General features: G+C 38.8%; 1 protein-coding gene across 2 annotated transcripts in view; it reads right to left on the bottom strand.

Annotated features, from left to right (window-relative positions):
- LOC100702702 (von Willebrand factor A domain-containing protein 5A) overlaps nucleotides 1–21,776 on the bottom strand; it is a 221,118-nt gene that overhangs the window by 15,647 nt on the left and 183,695 nt on the right. The window contains exons 1-11 of one of the 2 annotated variants that reach the window (XM_019367361.2): nucleotides 19,219–19,366; nucleotides 16,131–16,178; nucleotides 15,318–15,520; nucleotides 15,000–15,222; nucleotides 14,708–14,874; nucleotides 14,519–14,633; nucleotides 14,213–14,388; nucleotides 14,035–14,123; nucleotides 13,791–13,935; nucleotides 13,208–13,287; nucleotides 13,009–13,123 (exon numbers count right to left, since the gene is read on the bottom strand). The exons of the other annotated variant lie outside the window; for it this stretch is intronic. Coding sequence (XP_019222906.1) covers nucleotides 13,009–13,123; nucleotides 13,208–13,287; nucleotides 13,791–13,935; nucleotides 14,035–14,123; nucleotides 14,213–14,388; nucleotides 14,519–14,633; nucleotides 14,708–14,874; nucleotides 15,000–15,222; nucleotides 15,318–15,520; nucleotides 16,131–16,173 — 1,356 coding nt within the window. The 5' untranslated portion in view covers nucleotides 16,174–16,178; nucleotides 19,219–19,366. Of the gene's footprint in view, nucleotides 1–13,008; nucleotides 13,124–13,207; nucleotides 13,288–13,790; nucleotides 13,936–14,034; nucleotides 14,124–14,212; nucleotides 14,389–14,518; nucleotides 14,634–14,707; nucleotides 14,875–14,999; nucleotides 15,223–15,317; nucleotides 15,521–16,130; nucleotides 16,179–19,218; nucleotides 19,367–21,776 lie in introns of those variants that run through there. 2 annotated transcript variants of the gene reach the window in all.

Below are 21,776 nucleotides of genomic sequence, written 5' to 3'. Positions count from 1 at the left end.
GCTGGAAGCATTTTTAGAAGGGTTTCTAAAAGTAATGGCTCGCCTGAAAAAGGGCTGGAAGCATTTTTAGATAAACCTCGTCCATAAAACGTAGTACGCGTTGAAAAGGTGTTGTTGTTGTTTCATTTTTGTTGGTGGAATAAGTTGATTTTACAGCACAATAAGGAGGCTGAACTATTCCACGATTTTGTTTGCTGTTGGCTACCCAAGTACTGGTGAAAAGAGAGAAACAGGTTGTGTTGACACCGCTTTCAAGAATAGCTTGAAAGTAGAAGGCCGTGTCAACTACCTCTCTCGATTCTCGTGCCAGTGAAGGTGCCGCAGTTGTGTAGTTGTAAAGTATTAAAATTAAAAGGATTAAAATGGGTAATGAAGCTTCAAAACTCACTGCTGACGAGCAGTGGTTAGAAAAGAAATGTCCAGGAGCTGGACAAATTAGTGCATATAGATGGAGAAATCCAAAGAAAACCTAAATGTCCCACGTGGGAGGGAAAATGCATTAACTAAATTATAAGAAACCCTCCAAGCAGAAATAAATACTGAAAAGGAAGCTAAAAAGAAAACAAAGAGTACACAAGAGTTGTAATATTTTAAAGCATGGAAAGAGGAATGAAGTGGAATAAACAAAAGGTTAAATTAAGGTTAACTTAAATTAAAGCAGAGCTTATCTAATGATAATCATGATAATAGGAGATAATAGGAAGGTTAACAACCTGTAAACTGGTATTAACAATGAAACATAGTTGGCATGACGACCGTGCCTAGAATGAATAGAATGCATGAAACCAGATAATTCACACGAAATATATCAAATGAAAAAGAGAGATGCACAAGGTATATTAAGGCTGTGTCATTGTTCAGCCAAGGAGAATGTCTCCAGCTTGGGAAGGTGTGAAGCTGCAGATTCGCACAGACCCGTGATGGATACATAATAAAATATAAGCTAATATACTATTGTATATTAGTAGTAAAGTAGTGTATTGTGATATACTATTGCTGTTATAAAAAAGGAAAAACAATACAATGATAACATTAACAATGACATACTATTAATAAGAAGGGGCACCTCAGTCAGTTATGATGTGAGGTGGAAGATTGTTAAAAGTAGTCTGATTCAAGCTTAAGGTTTGCTCAAACTCAGTACAATGATATATGAGATGAAGAAAATAAGGAATTAACTACACTAATCAGGTGCATGGAGACACTTGACCTGCTTGTAAACCTGTCATCTTAGATGAGACTTTGTTAAGATGAAGACCTATACTAACAACTAATGAGAAGCTGAATTAAATATGTGGACACTACCAAGCTAATGAGGAGCGGTGACGCGCATGGAGATGCTGGTTTTGCTCACTACAATTGTATAAATAGAGTTTGAATTCAGTACTGTGGATGTACAGTGAGTGACCTCTATATACCTTGAAAAGCATGTCTGAAATACTCGTATGAAAGCATATTTTGAGTGATTCTAACTGTGTGAATGCTGTGAGTAGTAGGTTTTGAGTGATTGGGTGTGATTTGTACAAAAATAATAAAACATAAGTAATAATAACACTACAAAGGTTCATAGTGAAAAGGCAGTGTGTGTGATGATACCTGATGTCTGAAAGGGCTCCATTCAGGAGTGTGAGCGTGACATAAAGGTGTATTGGTTTTAGATCAAGATTTAGCAGAATTAAAGAGGGTTTATAGACTATGAATACAAAGAGAAACAAAAGAGTTCGATTAGTCTGCAGAAACAGGAAATAGGTATATAAATATATATGTGTGCCTGTGGTGTGTCAAGACAGCTCGCAGAGAGAAACAGAACTCTATGAATAGACTCTATGAATAGAATGAATAGACAACACATACTCAAACACTTGCAAAGAAGAAAGCAGCTTACACTCAATTAATATGAACGCAAAGCCTTGATGCCATAGGCAATTTGTTTTTGTTTTTGTTTGTTTGTTTTGTAAGTTTGGAAAACAAATTTGTGATCATACTTGTGGATCACAGTGACATATCATGATTAGGCATATGATTTAACAATGACGAGTTTTAGAGCTGTGAGCTATGAGCTATAAGCAATGCAAAGTTTTTCCTAACTTAAAAGTTTGAAATATGTAAGATGTATGAATTCTTTGAGAAATAGGAATTGCCTAAAATGCCTTAAGTCAAAATGTAGTGTTGCATCTACACAGCAGATAGAGTTGTAGAAGCGAAACCGTTGACATCCTCACACACGCAGGCCAAGATATAAATATATACACTGACAGACAGCATGTTTTTTCAGCTGTGCAACACTTTGAGATCTTCTAAAGACACTATTAGAAGTAATTTTATTGCCAAAACGGTTAGCATTTTGTAAATGTGCTGCACACCAGAAAGGCTGCTCAGAGGTCACTAAAGAGGTCACTAAAGGCAATAACTTGGCAGACCAGAGCCGCAAAAGCAGCAGCACAACAAACTATAGACACATTAATGTCTGACTCCTCAAGTGCAAATGCCACTTGATGTGCTTATAAACGAACAGAAAGCCGCACCAACTAGAGAACAAAAGAGGTGGTTAAAAGGTGGAGCACAGCCAGAAAATGATTTGATGACCTGTAATAGCAAACCAATACTACCAAAGTCCCTACACATATCAGCAGCACTATTGTCAACAGGAGGGGGGGTAGGAGTGGTAGATAAAATTTCGGAAATTTATCGGAACATGCATGATTTGCCAAAAACATAATGCACATAATGCACACCACCTCATCCTTTTCATACAATCCACATGAGTTTTATTGAGCTAAATGAATGCCAAGGCTCAGAATACGCTCTAGTGATCATAGACGTGATCTCAAAATGGCCAGAAATCTATCCAGTAAAAAAGAGGCAGATGCCAGTAGAAAAATGTTTGTGCAACCATTTTATTTTAATATATGGCATCCCCACTCTGATAAGATCAGACAATGGGACACATATTGTTAATGAAGTAATCAGTAAGGTCTCTGAAGCACTAGGAAATAAAACAGAGACTGAGAAAATGCATGGAAGAAACAGGGAGACCATGGCCTGAGTGTATAGGCCTGGTAAAAATGTGGATGAGACTGACACAAAGTTCTCAGAAACTCACAACTAAAGAGATTGTTCTAGACAACTCTCCAGTATCTTGCAGGTTGAAACCAGGTGATTGGATCCTGATCAAAGTGCTCCAAAGGAAAAACTGGAGTTCACCGAGGTGGGAAGGTCCTTATCAAAGCTACTCACCACACCAACTGCCTGCAAAATAGCAGAAAGACCGTCCTGGATTCATCAAAGCCACTGCAAAAAAGTGAGTGACAACCTAAACGTTTAGACGCCGGCACCCCTAACTCCTGTATGGTGATCTATTGGTGGAGGGAGGGCTGATCGGGTATACCCCGCCTTCTTCTTCTTGCCAGTAGTCTACTCATCAGAGGTCACAGGTGTGTCTGGTCATCATGAAGACACTTGTCCTCCTAGTGCACTCCTGGTGAGTTTCTTAACACTCACCCGAAAGAAAGAAGATGAACAACGCATGGTTTCGATATATACATGACAGCACACCCAGAAAAGACTGCTATGTTTGCTCCTATATGCCCCCAATGACACAATACGCCACCTTGTATGCGAAGGGAGTGGACATAATTCAAGCAAAGTGTGCCGCAAGCTACGCCTTACAGACGTAAGGCTAAATCATTCCCAGTCTTTCTTGGAAACAATGGGAATTTGAGCCACAGCCTATGCTACCGCCAAGAGAACGGATCCACGCCGATGGGAAACACCACCACCAACTGCAAAGCAGTACAGACACACGCTCCTGGAGGGCCCGTGAAAAGCAACAACATCTCAAATGGCACCTTCTGGGTGCAAGGGATGGCCTGGGATATCCTTCCTGGGAATTGGACAGGTCAGTGCACTCCCATTTTCATATCTGACCACACTTTCAAGATAACCATGGACGCCACGTCAACATCAACGTCAACAACAAGGAATAGATGAAGCACCCCAGACCTCAAGCAGCATGATTCCATATGGGGTTCAGATGTCCCAGAGGAATTTGAACTTTGGACTGAAAGACAAAAGGTTCTGACTGCTTCATGTAAATTCAACGACGAACGGGGTCAGGAAATTGACGCTCTGCGCATTGCAGTAATGCAACACATTGGACATGATTCTCGCCGTGAAAGGAGAAAGGTGTCCTCTTTAACAACACATGTTGCACATACATTCCAGATAATGTGCACTCACCGAACATGACTGATGCTCTGGAAACACTCAGACAACTTCGGGATACTGTCAGGAATAGAAATATTGTCCTGCTATTAGTTGCTGCTATTTTTATAATCATCATTAACATTTCAGTGTTAATAGTGATGTTGCTTTCCTAGATGCATTCAGATGTTCAAACATATTGGTATTATATTAGCCTTTATTACAGGTCCAAAGAAGAACCATTTTAAATGGTTGAGTTGAATCTATAATTTAAATGGTATTAATGCTTTTATGATCTCTGTGTAGAGGGCAGAGACAGGAAAATACATTTTGTGCCAAAATGAGACAGGAAGTTATGTCTTTGAAGTTGCAGCTTTTGTAGAAGTGAAACCGAAAGCAGAGTGAGCGTAAGCTGAAAGAGTAGGGTGTTTATTCAGTAGATTACATATATAGTTCCAGTTAGGTTATTATATGTAAAGGGGAGCCTCTGGTCACGTGAAGGTCAGAAGTGTAACGGGTGAGATGTGAGAGCATTTAAGGGCGAGACATATACATACAGACACCAATAGTGAGAGGTCATGACACGTACGCAGTACACAGCATGCACGCGCCCTTGCACGTGTACGCACACACACATACACACCATGGTAGATCTATTTTGGTAGGGCAGAAATGCAGAAGTGTGCCGACGTACTTAGAGGAAGTGCACCAGACGAGCGACAGCGAAGGCGGGCTGACAGGAAGCATCAGCCGTAGACACGAAGATGATGTTCTATGTTAAAAGTCATTGTGGTTTTGGTGTGACGTATTTCTGCCTAGTAACAGAAAAGGGGGCTGTACAATTCTTAACCCCATAAAACAGTTGTCTGAATATGAGAAAGACAGTTCAACACTGATTGGGTTGTTGAACTCACACATGTGTTCATTAAAATGCTGTCTAATTGCACACGCCTGGATCTGTGGTTATTTATGGATTCTTCTCTCAACATTGAACCCTAACATTTGGGGGCTCGTTCCGGTGAGAGAGAGGGAATAATGTTGGGGTTTTGGAGAGATCCAGGGTCTGTGGTGATTAGATGGGCAGATAGGAGTCAGTGGTCTGAAGTGAGAGACAAGCCGGCTTAAACAAAGGTAAGGCACATACCTGTTGAATTTTCCAAAATGTGCTAGATTGGACATGTCAAATTAAAGTCTACTCACTGAAAATTACTGGTGAATGTCTGTTTTTAATTTTGGTGAAGTTTTGATGAAGTTTACCGGTTGAAGTAATGATAAGGAAGTATAAGTGACAGTACTGAGTAATGAGAATAAAGGAATGAAAAGAGAAAGCAGTTGGAGCTGCTAAGTGAACTCTTAGAATGATAGGGAATTTGGTCATTGTGTGGGTTCAAGTCCCATTGGTTATGCAACCCTGAAGAAGTTTCTCGGAGGTGACGCTCCCTGCTGGGTAAAGACGTTTATCCTTCACCTACCCTGAAGAGTAGGGATAGTTTCGGGCAACATCCGAAGAGGACTGGGGAATCTCTAAAACTGTTGAGGGTTGTCCTCAATCTTAATCCTGCTTCGGGTGTAGATTGTTGTTTCAAATTATTATAAATTTTTCTAGGACGACAGCGGCGTCTGTTAAGAAGCGCATTTTCTCGGAGGTAACGCTCCCTCCTGGATAAAGACGTTTATCCTTGACCTACCCTGAAGAGTAGGGTTAGTACGGCACGACGAGCCGGGAAGGACTGGGGAATCTTCAAAATTGCTAGGAGTTAGAGTCTCCTATTTTTGCGCTTATTGGGTATGCTGGCAAATTAAGTTAGGTTTAGAGATCTGGACAGGACAGTCTGGGACCGCCCTGGTGAATTGAGCACAAAAAGTCTGGGACTGATCGGTTGGAGCCGTTATGTTCTATTATCGAAATTACATAGGAGTTGAAAAGGCCTAAAAAATCTGTGCAGTTGTAATTAATAAGACGTCTGTAATATAAAATATGAGATCTATGAGTAGGATCAGTCTCTGTGTCAGTGATGCACAGCCGGATGTGCACGGATGGTGTGTAAATGCAAATGAGCAGCAGTGACGCGCAGAGAGGGTGGTTTCAGTTTTCGAGAGGACTGAGCTTTTTGCTAAATGCCTGTATATAAGAGGTTGGTGTTGTTTATTATGAGAGTGTAAATACAGTTTGAATATATTAGTGTGGATGTATAGTAAATGACTGAATATGGATAGATGTATATTTCGTGAGCCATAAATGTTGGTGTGTTTTATTTTCAGTTATGTGTGTGTGGGGAGAAGCGGGGTGTGAGACGATGAGAGGTTTCAGTTTTCTTTTTCTTTTTCTTTTGACTTGCTCTTTCTGATCATGGAAGGCATGTCCAAAATACTCATATGAAAGCGTATTGTGTGTGATTTTAACTGTGTGAATGCTGTCAGTATTTGATTTGAGTGACTCTGCATGATTTGTCTGAGTGAGTGGAAAATGGAAGTTTGAGAGAGAAAAGGCAGTGTGTGAGACGATTACTGAATGACTAAAGAGGTTAGAACCTTTAAACGTGTGTATGAAATAAAGGAGTGGGAAATATATTTCTTTTGTGAGGAAAAGTAGGATGTTTTAAAGTTTGAAAGTGCTTTTAATTCAAGAAATCCATGACAGATGTTATGACAGGTTGAGTGTATTTTTTCCGATTGAAAACACATAAGTATATACACTTGGGAAGCCCAGTTAAGAGATTATTGGGTGACTGATGCTATAAAACTGACCTAAAGAATGGTCCTGTGCGTGGAGAAGTGTTAGTTGTCCTGATGTTTGGAAGAGCTCTATTTAAAAGTGTGGGAGAGGAAGGTGTGTGTGTGTGACTGATGATGTCAGGGGAGCACCCAGAGAAATAGACAGAGTTAAATTCTAAGAAGATGAAGCGAATGCATGTTTTAAGAAAAAGTAATAAAGTAATAAAATTATATTAATTACAGGGTTTAGAAAAGAGACAGACCGAGAGAAATAAATACATGAACTAACAATTACATTAATGAATTGAAAACGCACGTACACAAACTGTTACATGTGAAATTATGGTTGGAAAGTTTAATAAAGAAAGCAGTTTACACTCCTTTAATTTCCAGAACCAGTGTGTCCCCTAGGTCTGATAACACCCTTGCCCAGTTGGCTCCTGTAGTAGGCGGGCATGGAAGGCTGGACAGCCCATGACGGGTAAGATCCCACCTCGAAACCCTGGGACAACCTAAGGCAAGGCGCAGTCACGATTGCTCGAACCTAAGTCCCGGAGTGACCTTGGAGTCACTGGAGGAGACGGGATTTAACAGGTAAGGCCACTGGGCACAGACGAAGGGGAAATGTCATTAACAATGACCAGTGATGAACCAGAGAGAGAAAATACACCCTGTCAAAGGAGTTTGAAACACTGCAAAAGAAACATTTATAGAAATCACACATACAAACGGAAAATGCACTAACCTTACAGAGATAAGCTCATGAAGAGTAATGCATAGATAGTGATTAAAACTTGGCTAAGAACACAAACATACGTAATTAAATCAGCCTGCTAATTTCATGAGGGTTAAAATGGTGTGAATGTTGAAGAAAATACACTTAAAACACACTTGGATAAAATAGAGTTGTTGTGGAATAACTCAAACGAAGCTGTATGACAAGGGAGTGAGTTATGGAAAAAAACAAAAAAAAACAAAAGAGGAGTGATTACTTAGGAGTGCTCTTGCACTGATTTATCAAAGTAAGTGATTAGTATAGAAAGAAAATGAAAATAATTCAATAATGTGATAAAGTTTAAACATGTATTTCTTTTGCCAAGTTAAATTGTTGAGATATGGCTGAGTATGCAAAAGTTTGAGAGCTCGTGTGAATGTGGACAGAGGAGCTTGCTGTGTGTGTGTGATTGAGGCCTTAAAGGAGGGGTAGATTGTTCAGAGGTGCAAATTTGATTAGGAGGTCTATAAATTAGTGTTGACACATTGTTGTAAGGTGTTAGGCTGAATCTGAGTATGGTAATGTGCTTAACCGGGGTTATTGTTGTGTACGAAACGGTGTAGCTTTTGGCGAGGTTTTCGGTGTGTTGAATGGGTGAAATTTAAGATTGTTTTAGATTTTTGAGGCTGTTGTTTCTATTTCAAGAGAGGGAGTTTTGATAAACATGGACATGTCTAAAGGGGCCCATAGTTTTTGTAACAGTGCACTTAGAGAAAAACCTGTCAGGTGATTTTGTTTGGTACTTTGATGAGCTAATAATCAGCTCTCTTTTTTCATTTTTGTTCTAAGCAGGCCTGGAAGAGAGTGAACGGACGGCGCTGACAAAATTACCAAGTACGAAATCAGGTGGGCTTTACAGATTATAATTGATTACAATCAGAGACTGATTGGCGGCAAGTCTCTGTCTAAAAAATGATTGCAGCGTGTCAATCCAGTCAAAAATATAGAGAACTATTTTCCTAAAAAGGAAAACGAAATAAAACAAATGATTGAGCTCATTTTGCTGATGTGGAGCATCTGATGACATGCGCAGAAGGCTGCAGTATCAGCAAAAAATATCATGTGTGAATGCATGGGAGTGAATGTGAGTGATGGGACCAAGAGGGGAAATAAATAAAAGGTTGACAAACAGGACAAGTGGGAGACTTAAATCTGGGGATGCTGATTTTGGGTTGCTGATGTATGTTTGGAGAAAATTTCTTTTTTACTGGGGTTAGATTATGGGATTACATTATATTGTTGGGAGAATGCTAAATGCTAAAAGGGAAACATTGATGTAACTCAAGTTACCATTAACTGAGGTAACACATGATTAATAACTGTTCTGTGTAAGTTTATTTTGGGGTTATGACACAGATTGGATCATATAGGGGGAGAGTTGAGTAAAGGTTTTGTTTGCAGGAAATTCCAAGGATCCAGACTTTGCATGGAGCAACGGGTTGAAGGAGATTTGACATGATGATTAAATTGATTTTGTTCCTTAAACACAGGTTTTCAGGGCTGAAGCAAAACACCGGAGAGGAGAATTGCTGAGCTGTTCTGAGAAATGAAATGACTAACCTTTTTTCCTTTTAATTTGTTAAGCTGGGGTGAAGCATGTTGAGTTTTTTGCCACATGAGATGTGTCAAAAAAGAGAGGGATTTAAGATTTAATTTGTTTAATTTGAAATGGGTTTTACTAGGATTCTATAATGATTGGGGTTGTTTGATAAGCTAGATATAGTAAAACTGAGGATTTGTTAAAAGAAAGGATTAAAATGAACTGAATTAGGTTTAGGAGATAAATTGCTGGGGTTAATAAGAAGTTGTACACCAAACTTAGGGGGAAACTGTGGGAATAAAGGATATGCTTTGGGGAAAATAGTGAAGATTTTATGAGTAGAAAATGTGTGATTTCTTTTTGATTTTTAGGATAAGTTGTCACAGTGACATAATGTTAGAATGTTGTTATAATGTAGGCTTTAGAAACAGATAGTAAATAGATTTATTTCTAGGGTAGAGGAGAGCTTTTTATGAGGATGTTAAAAGTGGTATGGACTCAAATGAATAATATTGGAGATTATATATGTAGAAATGATTTTTTCTTACACATTGCAATCGTGCTCATTAACAGAGTTGAGGTTCGGTCCATTTGAAGGTCATAAGCTTCGATGAGCGTTATGTCTCAGTCGATATATTGTAGGGGACTTGGAGCAACAGAAGGATAAACAGCATTCACGCTTACAAACACATATGGTTTAAACATAGGTGAGGCCTAGGGCCTGAAATTCCTTTAGCTTTTAACTGAATTTGAGTTGGCCCAATAACAAATGACAGAAAGAGGAACTGAATAGGAGTTTTGCTTGTAACTAAACTGAGTGACATATAAAATATTGAGATAACACATGCAGCTCTAACTTAGTCCTCTTATATAAAAAGCAGTTACAGAATAACAAATACTTGTTGAAGCAAAACAGAAGCAAAGGGAGAAAGCTTATATATGTTGGTTAAGTCTGATAAAGTTTAAGTTAGAAGGAGTCATTACATTAAAAGCAGCAAAATGAAATAAAATGATAGATTCAAACAGGTTATCACCCAGGAAATGGGAGTTCAAAATACAGTTAGAGTTCAGCTTTTAGCTATGATGAAGTTTATCTAGGAGCAATTAACTAGGTGCTTACACTTAGTGATTAAAGTGGTTGTTTTTTCTTTGATCCTTTTAGTAGAATAAGCCCTTATAATGATTTTATGATGATTTTGCTTGTGAGAGGTGACTTTAGATGAGAGGCAGGCCCTTGCAGCAGTGACAGTTTTGTGCACAGGATGTTGATGATCAGATAAGGAGCAAAGAGGAAGCACATGCAGAGACGTGCTTCCTTAGATTCTCTTAAAGGCAGTGCTGTGAGAGTTTTACAAATGCTGAGTACGGTTGAATGAGATATAAAAATAAAAGTCAAAAACCAAATACAAAATTAGGTTCATGTTTTGAGTAATATTAGCTGGAATCAGGTTTGAATAAAGTAGGGAGAAAGTGTTTTCTATCCTTTACAGGAGGAGATTTCCACGAGAGAGGGACCAAGGACGAACCTGACTTTACCCATGGAGTGTTCTTAGGGGGAGCTGGCATTGCTAGAGAGGGTCAGAGTAATGTTATAAGTGTATGGTGACCCTTTTTAAGGGTCACCAAGAGAGGGAGTGTCAGGAATAGAAATATTGTCCTGCTATTAGTTGCTGCTATTTTTATAATCATCATTAACATTTCAGTGTTAATAGTGATGTTGCTTTCCTAGATGCATTCAGATGTTCAAACATATTGGTATTATATTAGCCTTTATTACAGGTCCAAAGAAGAACCATTTTAAATGGTTGAGTTGAATCTATAATTTAAATGGTATTAATGCTTTTATGATCTCTGTGTAGAGGGCAGAGACAGGAAAATACATTTTGTGCCAAAATGAGACAGGAAGTTATGTCTTTGAAGTTGCAGCTTTTGTAGAAGTGAAACCGAAAGCAGAGTGAGCGTAAGCTGAAAGAGTAGGGTGTTTATTCAGTAGATTACATATATAGTTCCAGTTAGGTTATTATATGTAAAGGGGAGCCTCTGGTCACGTGAAGGTCAGAAGTGTAACGGGTGAGATGTGAGAGCATTTAAGGGCGAGACATATACATACAGACACCAATAGTGAGAGGTCATGACACGTACGCAGTACACAGCATGCACGCGCCCTTGCACGTGTACGCACACACACATACACACCATGGTAGATCTATTTTGGTAGGGCAGAAATGCAGAAGTGTGCCGACGTACTTAGAGGAAGTGCACCAGACGAGCGACAGCGAAGGCGGGCTGACAGGAAGCATCAGCCGTAGACACGAAGATGATGTTCTATGTTAAAAGTCATTGTGGTTTTGGTGTGACGTATTTCTGCCTAGTAACAGAAAAGGGGGCTGTACAATTCTTAACCCCATAAAACAGTTGTCTGAATATGAGAAAGACAGTTCAACACTGATTGGGTTGTTGAACTCACACATGTGTTCATTAAAATGCTGTCTAATTGCACACGCCTGGATCTGTGGTTATTTATGGATTCTTCTCTCAACATTGAACCCTAACAATACACAACAACGAGACTATGCCACAAACACAGAAGACTGGCTTACGTGGCTTTTAAGCGGCTCTTGGAAGTCCCTGCTGATTAAAGGACTTGTTTTGTTGGTGTTATAATACTGTTATTGTGTCTTTTCACTTCATGTGTCATACCTTGTTTGAAGAACATGGTATCAAAAATGGTAACTGCTTCAATTCATGCTTACATCACCCTATCACAGAATGATGAAGATGATAATGAGACAGACACTTGCTATACATATACACCCACCCTGTATATGTATAGCACTTCACTTTTTGATTAACAACCACATATTAAATATTAGTATGCATGTTTGAACATATACATAAACAGACACATAATCAACCTTACAGTCAGACATTTATTCCGACATACAAACTATGGCCCAAAATACAGGGGAAAAGATTAAGGGAAAGCTAACCAATAAAAATGTGTTTTCAGCAGCCGTTTAAAACAAATACAAAAAAAAAAATCACCTGACCTGATAAGCTGAAAACTATTCCAGGGTTTGGGCACCACAACCTCAAAAGCATGATCACCTCAAAGTCAGAGGGGAAAAAAACCTATACAAACCTATATATTTGTTCTGATAAAATTAATATTGCCACCAAGTTGTTTCAGTGCTGTGGTTTTGTCAGTAACCAGATTGTGGAGCAACAACTTTCTCGAAGAGTTTGGAAATTGGCCCATAATGACCTAAAACAGTGGAATCTAAGGATGGATGTTTTCCCTGGAGGAAAGACGCTGGGTATTTTAAAGATGAAAGGAATGATTTATAATAGAGAAAAGCCAAGGACAGATGACAAGCAGAACCTCCTAACGATTTTAGGAGAGACAATGTCCACTGGGCAGGAAAACGTGTGCAATAATGGGACGTATGGGACAAAAGTGTGTGAAATAATGTCAAGGAGATCTGTTGAGAAAATTAGTTTAAACTCAGAGAAGAGAACTGATCAAGAGACTTGAGTCAGTTGAAGACACACAGACTTGATGCAGTCACTGGAATACATGGCAGGGAAACCAGATTGAGGCAGATTAAGGAATCTGCTGATGGTGTCAAACAAAAACATTGGATTAAGTTTATTACCATTAGTCAAACCAGCAAAATAAGATGATGTAATATCTTTTACAAGTTGGTGAAGTATGGTTAATAAGTCCTTCATATGGTGTTATTATCCTCCTTCATAATTGTGTTCAATGTCTTACTTTTGGTTGCATCCTGTCAGTCCCTGTGATGAACTGAGCATGACCACCTCCTTCTTTGGCCATCCCACTGATGAGAGCAGAGCTGGCCCCTTCCCCAATCCCAAAAGAGAAACACCTGCAATACAACAGTTTTCTAAATAGAGAACATGTTGGACATTCTGGAAACTGTGTAGATATAGTTGTGTGTTTGTGGTTTCACCTGTGAGAACCTGAATTAGTCTTCACCAAATCTATCACTTCTTTGGTGTTCCCCACCTCTCCATCAGTAAAGACAAACAGCTAGAGAGGAGAGTTGGCACAAAAGGACATAACATCAGATCCACAAACACACAACTTGTTCTGAGAGCTGAGTTAGGTTTCAGAAATGGTGATTGTATTGAATCTTAGTAGTGCTTTTTCCTACTCTGCTTGAGAACCTAAATCTCTTTATACAACATGTCTCATTCACCTATTAACAAAAATGGGTGAATACAAGCACTTTTTTCCACGCTGAAGTGCTTTTATCTAGCTAATGTTTCTAAAGTCTCCAGTAAATTAATGTAAGCCAGTGTGTGTGTTGCATGTCTAGGCTGACTGGGAATGCAGGGCTGGTTGTAAGTACGTTTTAAGGGCTGCAGGATTCTGTCAAGCATTTACGCACACACATACTCACTCTGCATCATGTGCATTGGGGCTCAGGAACACATTGGTATGCAGCCAGGGATTGAACCACCAATGTTTTGATGAGCAGATCATCCCCCACCTGAGCCATAACGAAGAAAGTGTCAGACTGTGTGTGTTACCTGTCGAGGCTGACTGGGAATGCAGGGCTGGCTGTAAATATGTTTGAGGGGCTGCAGGATCTCGGTTCCTCCAAGATTAGCCTGCATCTGCTCAACTGTCTTCAGAGCCTCCTCCATGGTCTGCTGGCTGTACTCCACACTCTTACTGCCATCACAGAAACACATGCACCAAAACATCCATTCAGATACTTAACCAAGACTGAAGGGCCTTTCTTGGGCTGACTGAAATGACGGAGAGACTCACGGGAAGATGTGTTCATATCCAGACCCAAAACTGTAAATGTTGAAATAGCAGCCCATTGGTAAGCTCTTCAACAGGAGCAGCAGAGTATCCTTAAGAGAACAGGGAAAATATGGTGAGCCCACTGTGTGAGAGGAACACTATGAAATATTTTCTGACTCTAATAACTTAATAAAGGTACCCTGGCACTGCTGATGCGAGTTTCTTGCTGCTTGCTGTTTGTCATAGGACAGCCCATACTTCCAGATCGATCCATTAAGAACACAAACTCTCCACATGAAGCCATTGAAGACATCACAGACTGGGGAAACTCAGGGTACAGACTCACCATCACCACTGCATCACCCATCAGAGAGCCTGAGAAATAACAGATAAAAAAAAAAAAATTACTTAAATTTGCTTTTCACTATCAAAATCTTCAGAGTTAAAGAATATGGATAGTAAAATGTGTATTTGCAGACCAACTACTTCACTCATTTTCACTCACCCGGCTCAGCAGAGGCCTGTCCTGCCTCCACCACAGCAGTGGGCTGATGGGCGTCTTTGTAATAAATCAGCAGTTCAACATCTCTGTCAAACTTGTGTCCTGCAGCCAGCTTGACCTGCACACCACAAACACATCCATATTTAGTTCTCAGTAATAAGTACAGAGCAGACACATCAGCACTCTACCTACCGTGGCCTGGGTTTGATCAGTGTTGAGGTACTGGAGAGGGTCCAGGGAACAGTTGGACTCTACTTTAGAGATTGGACGAGGAGAGGACACTCGGGCAGAGAAAGACAGGCTGTAGGGCACCAGAGAGGCTGGAACAGAAGTCACCTGGACTCCTGCACCTTCACTACCTGTACTTGACATGAGAGATAGTTGCAAATCACTGTGGAGCATTTTAATTGGGACTTGTTATCACATCACATTGTTTTGTGATAAATATTAAACTTAATTATTAAGTGTTGGATGATTTTCCTACCCGGAGGTTGGTATCGAGGGTTGAGCACACCAGGCAGACAGAACCTCAGACCACCATCAGCCTGCACAGCCAGCTCAGTCACGTACTCCAACCTGATGGAGGCGCTCTCTCCTGGAGGCAGACTGCCCACACTCAGAGAGAATATATCTGGACTCTGATCACTCTCCTCCAATAGGAAGGCCTGCTGACCAGAGCTCAGAGCATCATCATACTCCTCACGAGCCTGAAGGACAGGTGACACATGTCAGTGACATTCACTGTGTTTATTGTTATTTTGAATCTTACTTATAATCAGGTTATATTTACTGTCCAGCTCACCTTCTGTTTCTCCTTCACCTCAGCTACAATCTGTGTCTGTCCGATCTTAGCACTGAAATGACAGACAGCAGCATCTCCAGGCAGAGGGAAGACAAAAACAGCCTCTAATGGTTTGTCCTCCTTATTCTCGTAGTTCAGAGTGGAGACCACTGTAGCCACATGGTCCCTCACCTCCAGCTCCACCTCAATGCTCTTCAGAGGAACTGACATAGATACAGAACAATTATAAATACATAAACGATACAGATGTTTTACAAATGGTTGTTTCTTTTGTTACATTTCAGCCACACAAAAGTTAACCATTAAACCAAGCTGGTACTTAAATATGAGTGTCCAACAGTGTTGCAATGTTTAATTTTTTTTTTAATATTATGATTGATTTATTTTATTTTATTATTTTTTTTTTTTTTAATCCATCGATTTTCTTCTGTGCTTTTGTAGCACAAGGATATAGTCTGCATGACTTGTAGCCATATGCAGAAGCACCCCACTGGTCAACTTCACCGAGTAAGCTTGAACTTTTCACCAGTCAGCATGGGAGGAGCAGAAGTTTTTCTTATGTATACTTTGGTGAGTAGAAGGTGAAAATGGCCATGAACCTCAATGCAATTCTCTTGTTGATAACCTAAAGAGCAAATGACCATCCAGGGTCTGTTGAGGGTTTGTTGTTTGTTGAGTACAGCCTCAGTCATGGTAAAACAATCATATATTATTATCTTCCACTACAAATGATAAAAGTCTTTACATTTGAATTTTAGATGGATGAAAAGAGGCTGCAGAGAAAACAGAAGCCCCTGTATTTTCTGTCAGTACCTGGTTCCTTCTGGAGAGTTAGCAGACCACAGCGGTTCATCATTGTACCTGTGAAACAAAAACATTTGAGGACTTAGTGTTGAAATAACATTCATAGCTGCTCTACATTCCAGACATTCCTAAGCGATATTAATATAGATAAAAAAAAAGAAATATTTCCAAATTAATCTCATCAGATAAAGTTGTGGTTATGACTGAATCAATGAATATGACAAATTTTGAAGATCTGACTTCCAGTATTATAATTGTTGTTAATAATTGGTTGAGGGTTAAAATGTTCACCTAGTGTTCCTCTGATGAGAATAATAAACAATGACAGCAGGACCTCCTCTCAAAAATCCAAGTTGGACCCAACCATTACTTTCACTCTCGTTATCTTCTTCCTGTGATCGACCTCACCGAGTTTAAAAACAGCACGAATATCTCAGATTTAATTGTTAATTGTAGCCGTAAAGACTTTGCTTATGGAATCACGGCATATACATATAGATGCTTTCACAATGATATATATTACTATACTAAGGTTTTCATGCAAGCAAACAGAAATCTGATGTAACATATAATGCACAAAATATCATTCAATTTGCAAAGTTATAAAATATGTTAATTAACTGTAAAACAAAATGTTTATTTTTCTGTTGCTTGCACTTTTATTCCATGTAGTTTACTCAAAAGCTTATTTACTATCCTCTGAACACAATATCAGTTTTCAACAATATCAAGTACATATTAATTATATTGTATTTATGACAAAATCTTTTTTTTCATAAATACCATTTGTTATTTTGATGCCACTATAAAAGAACTCAAATATACACACAACCATCCAACCCAAAAATGCTATCTGTCCAGCATCTATGGGGTTTGCCCTAAGACTTGTCCTGGTAGGACATGCAGGAAAGACCTCCTCTATGCATCCTGAAACAATGTATCATATTTTCTTCACCAGTTTTTCACACTGATATTTTTTCTGATTAAACAGTCTGTTCTATCTTCCTGTGAACATCAGTGCTTTGTTCTCGGTTCTAAAAGTCCAGGAAACTGCCCTGTTTGGCCTGTATGAATATTCACCTACACAGCCTCAACCAGTATTTTCTGAATGCCTCAAATTGTGGGAAAGTTGAGTTTATAAACAACACCAGATCATTTCAAGGATGATCAGAAATTCCCCAGGAGCAGAGCAAACTAGGTGGGGGAGACAGAGACTTTCACTCTCTATATAATTTTGCATTTAAGAAAATACAACTTCATATGGCATGTAAATACAAAGGATTTGTTTTGTTGTTGTTTTTTCCTGACAAATGAAACATGATGGACGAAACAAAACAAAAAAAAAAACATTGCAATTTCTAAAATAGAAACCAATGAGCAGTTCATTGTGATAGATCTGGATTTTTTTTCTTTTCAATATTTATTATTGCTCATTAATAAGACAAAGTCTTTCTTATCCGATTACTCAATGGAATAATCGATAGATTAATCTATAGCTGCAGCCCTAGTTGAATTTGAGTATAACTGTCTTTTCACTTCTCAGGAATTCTGCAGTTGATTGAGTTGAAATTCGGCACAAATATAGTTTGGGTGCAGGTCACATTTAAGATTCCATTGAATCGTGAATGAAGAAGCACATTACCAGCAAAAGTGAAAAGAAAAATAGATGAAAACTTGAGAAATGAAAATGAAAAACAAACTGTGTGTGTTTGTGTGTGCGTGTCTGGATTAGCGAGCAAGAAGATACCCTACTGTAAACCTTACTGAAAAAGCACATGAAACTTTAAGCTTTGGAGGCGGCTGATTTCACCCCGACTCACAGGGCTCACTTGACTGCGGTGGCTCTCCGCTCTAGGCTCTGTGCGCAGGGCCAGGGGGGTGGGGGACGCTTTACTGGTCACATGACGCTTCTAATCGATACTGCGCAAACCATAAAGAGATTTTATCAGGTGACGATGATTGAAAAATCTATAGCGAACAGAGTATGATAGACGCTGAATGCGCTCTCAGTGCTGCTGTTTATTTCTAACGTGACATCTGCACATTAGGACTAAACATTTTAACATTTGACCCTCGGATTTGTTAACAACTCAAATCAATAACATTTTTAAAATAGATCAATGAAATAATTAATTCAATAAATAAAATCGACCGAATTGATGATTTTATTGATTAAATTTGTATTCTTGAGTGCGTTCCGTGTTAGCAGCTGAAGTTAAAACTTCAACTCTGAACATAACCTGCTTCTGACCAACGCAACAGAGTGCGTTATAAAGAGTGCATGCTTTAGGGAGTGGTTCTCTTTTGTTTCTATCGTCCTGTATGAGCTCAGCATTTTAAAGAAGAAAACACTGCATTACTAGTTTATCTGCATTTATTCAGCGATAATCCGCACACAAATAACAATGAATACCCCTTTTAGTTGTCAGCACAGGGTAGTGCCTGTGACTCATCATGCAGGGCAGCTCGCAGGCTAAGCTTATTTTGGTCCAACCAGTTTAAGTTACTTAAAAAAAGAAAAATATCATTCATCCTTTAAACCATCTAAACATAATTTTAATGACTCGACACACGTCTCGCTAAAACTGAATCTTGGCTTCTACAAAGATTCGCATTAATGTGATCTGCCACTAGAAACATCTGGATTATGTTACCAAGCAGTGAAATGTTGGAAAACGCCAACAGAAAACACGAAAACCAGTTAAGCAGGAACACCGGGGACTTCTTCCACGCTCTGATAACTTCCAGTCGGAGGCGTTTTCTGTGCAGACAATTAATGGCATCTCTTTGTTATTGTGACAGAGTGACTGTGCACCTACCTGCTAGTATGTGACGCTTTCAGAATCCAAGGCAATAGTTCTTTTTCACTACACCCAAAATTATACAGTTTTGTGGCACTGAATAGTTGTGAAACTGTTTTGTCTGGGACCCGAAAACATTTTTTAAAAGGCAGTAATGAAAACTGAAATAGCAACCAATGACGTGACATTAGGAATGAACTGACCAACAAACTCATAAAGAATGGAATGGTTAAAATCAACCCGTGAGATATGAAAATATGGCCGCAAGTGAAGAATGATGCGCAACAGAAGCTTACCTCTATGGACGGGTGTATCCTGATAGGTTTACTACACTTCTCTGTTCTTGTAGCAATGTTTACGCCACAAACAGCAGACTTTATAGAAACAAGTCACTGCTGCCGGGTACGTCCCATTTCCTTGTTGTCTCCACCAACCGGTATGTACTGGGTGGGCGGAGCTTCAAATTGCAAAACATTTTTCTTTTGGTTTGTTTTTTTTTTTAGAATTCCTTCTATGGTTTACATTTTTACTTTCCAATAGCTCTGAAGTCCTGAAAAATCTCACGCTCACACTCTTACACTAAAAATAATTGTTCTTCCTCCTCCTTGTTCTCTATTTTACGGTGCAAGCTTTCATTAATCAGCACAAATAGGTTTTCTCCAGTTAGTTGGCTCATTGATTATAGAAATCGTTACAAAGAAAATTCAAAGAAATTCTGATAATATGGCATAGCCATAGAGAGATGGAATGGTGGCCCACACTTCAATGTTGGCCTAATTCAACAAATCAAAGACAATCAAATGAAACAACTGTGCAAACACAATTTATTTAAAATAGGTATTGCCACTGTTTTTGGTGTCTGATAAATAGATATCTACATCACACTATGTAACCCTCGTTCCAAACAACATATTTAACACATAGATGACTGATCTGAGGCCCCGGAGACCCCAACAATAATTTATTGGAAGAAGAAAGTTTATTATAGCAGCAAAACATGTTTCTTTACAAATCATTTTACTTATCTAATTAATTTTATCCAAAGAAAAACAACAATCATTACTAAGTTTGCAACATTACAATTAATTTACATATTTTATAAAACAAAACTTAATATTTTTCTATAATAAAACTTGTATCTTTTACACAACAAAATCCTTCATTCAGTATAAAATAAATGCCAGCCCAGAGATGTAATCTCTCCAACATATACGGGGTTTGCCTTCAGCTTCCTTCACTTGAAGGGTATGCACAGTATGGTTCCTTTTCATGCTGAGGGCCAGTCGCTCAACTGAGCTGAAAGGTCTACCAATGCATCTGAAGTTTGAGAAGATTAAAGACTTTGTGAATAAAAGAAAAAGCATTACAATAACCAGCTCACAGTAAATGCATAAACCTGTAAGCTTTCCTCAAAACACCATTGATCCACGTGAAAGTCGTTGTTTATAATATATGGCATTATTGCATCCTCTTGTGAACAAGAGAAAAATTTAGGAAACAGTAACTGATAATAGCGTTGAGTATTTTGCGAATATGGAAACTGTTGACCCATTTCAGTTTGAAATGTAGAAAAAGTGCAATCACTGCTTATTCATTAATTAATCAGTGTCTTTATTAGAGAAAGTTTACACCTCAGTTATACCAAAGCAACAAAAGCTGTAAAAGATACTTCATTAAGTTGCATCACCGGTGGTCAACAACAGGTACAAATTATTTTAAAATATAGTTTAAAGAGTAAATCAGACATTCAACTGAGATTTTTTTTAACACAATAGTCACACCTTAACACAGGACATTTCCTACACAGGATAAGGTAACACATGGCATTAATTTCCATAAAAAAAGCAAGTAAGCAAACTTAATTTGATTAGTTTAGTTTGGCTTCTGAATTTGTTCAGGTCACACATCGCCCATGGCTAAAACAGTCAGAGGTGGACTGGCTAATCAGGAGTATAGAGTTATTAAACTCGTCATACAAATCATCATCTAGAGTATACGTATCAATGGATAATTATGATCCAATAAAAAGTATGTAGTATTGTATATGATTCTGAAATGTCCCATTCTACATGTTGTTTTTAATTATTTAAGGTAATGTAAATGTATTTTTGTCACACAACTTGTTCAGTATTAAGCTAATTAACTATGATTACAATTTTGAATAAAGTAAAAAGTCTAAACAAATGTTTTCACTTGTCCAACACAAAATTACACTGTAGCATAAAGCATTTTTTAAATCATTTATCTGTTATTATCATTGCTACTACCATTCTGAGCACAGAGCCATGAGGCAGCCTTCATAGCCAGAAGCTCCCACTCGTCCTTTGCATCCATCTTGAAAGAATGAAGCCAGATCAGTGCCAGAATGGTGGCCCACACTTCACTGTTGGCCTAATTCATTAAATCAACAACAATTAAATGAAACAGAGCAGACCGGAATCACGATCTTCTGTCTAGAAATGTGCAAACACAAATAAACCAAAATAAAGCTGTTTTGACTGATGAGGAGAAACACTCTCTGCTGCTCTATGCTAATATGAATATCAGACTTTTATGGTCCCCTATGGTCTTCTCACTTTCTCTCTCTCCTGTTGGCGATCGGTGTTTGTTTATTGTGGTCTGTGCTCCCGGGTGGGTCCCTCTCTGGGTTTCCACCTCCAGCCCTACACACCTGATGTAATCACCTACCTGTGACCGATCTCATCCGTGTTTAAACAGACACACACCACCTTCCTGTGATATACCAGTCAGGTGTGTGTCTCACAATCTAAATACCAAATTTCTAGATCAGAATCATTGTTTTTAAGTTTTTGCTAAGTAAAATGAAGCAGCAGTGTCTATACTTACTGTAAGC

The sequence above is a fragment of the Oreochromis niloticus genome, linkage group LG14 (genome assembly GCF_001858045.2).
Source record: "Oreochromis niloticus isolate F11D_XX linkage group LG14, O_niloticus_UMD_NMBU, whole genome shotgun sequence".
NCBI classification, from domain to species: domain Eukaryota; kingdom Metazoa; phylum Chordata; class Actinopteri; order Cichliformes; family Cichlidae; genus Oreochromis; species Oreochromis niloticus.
Note: the sequence above shows the minus strand (reverse complement) of the source record. Positions and strands in the feature narration are given on the sequence as shown.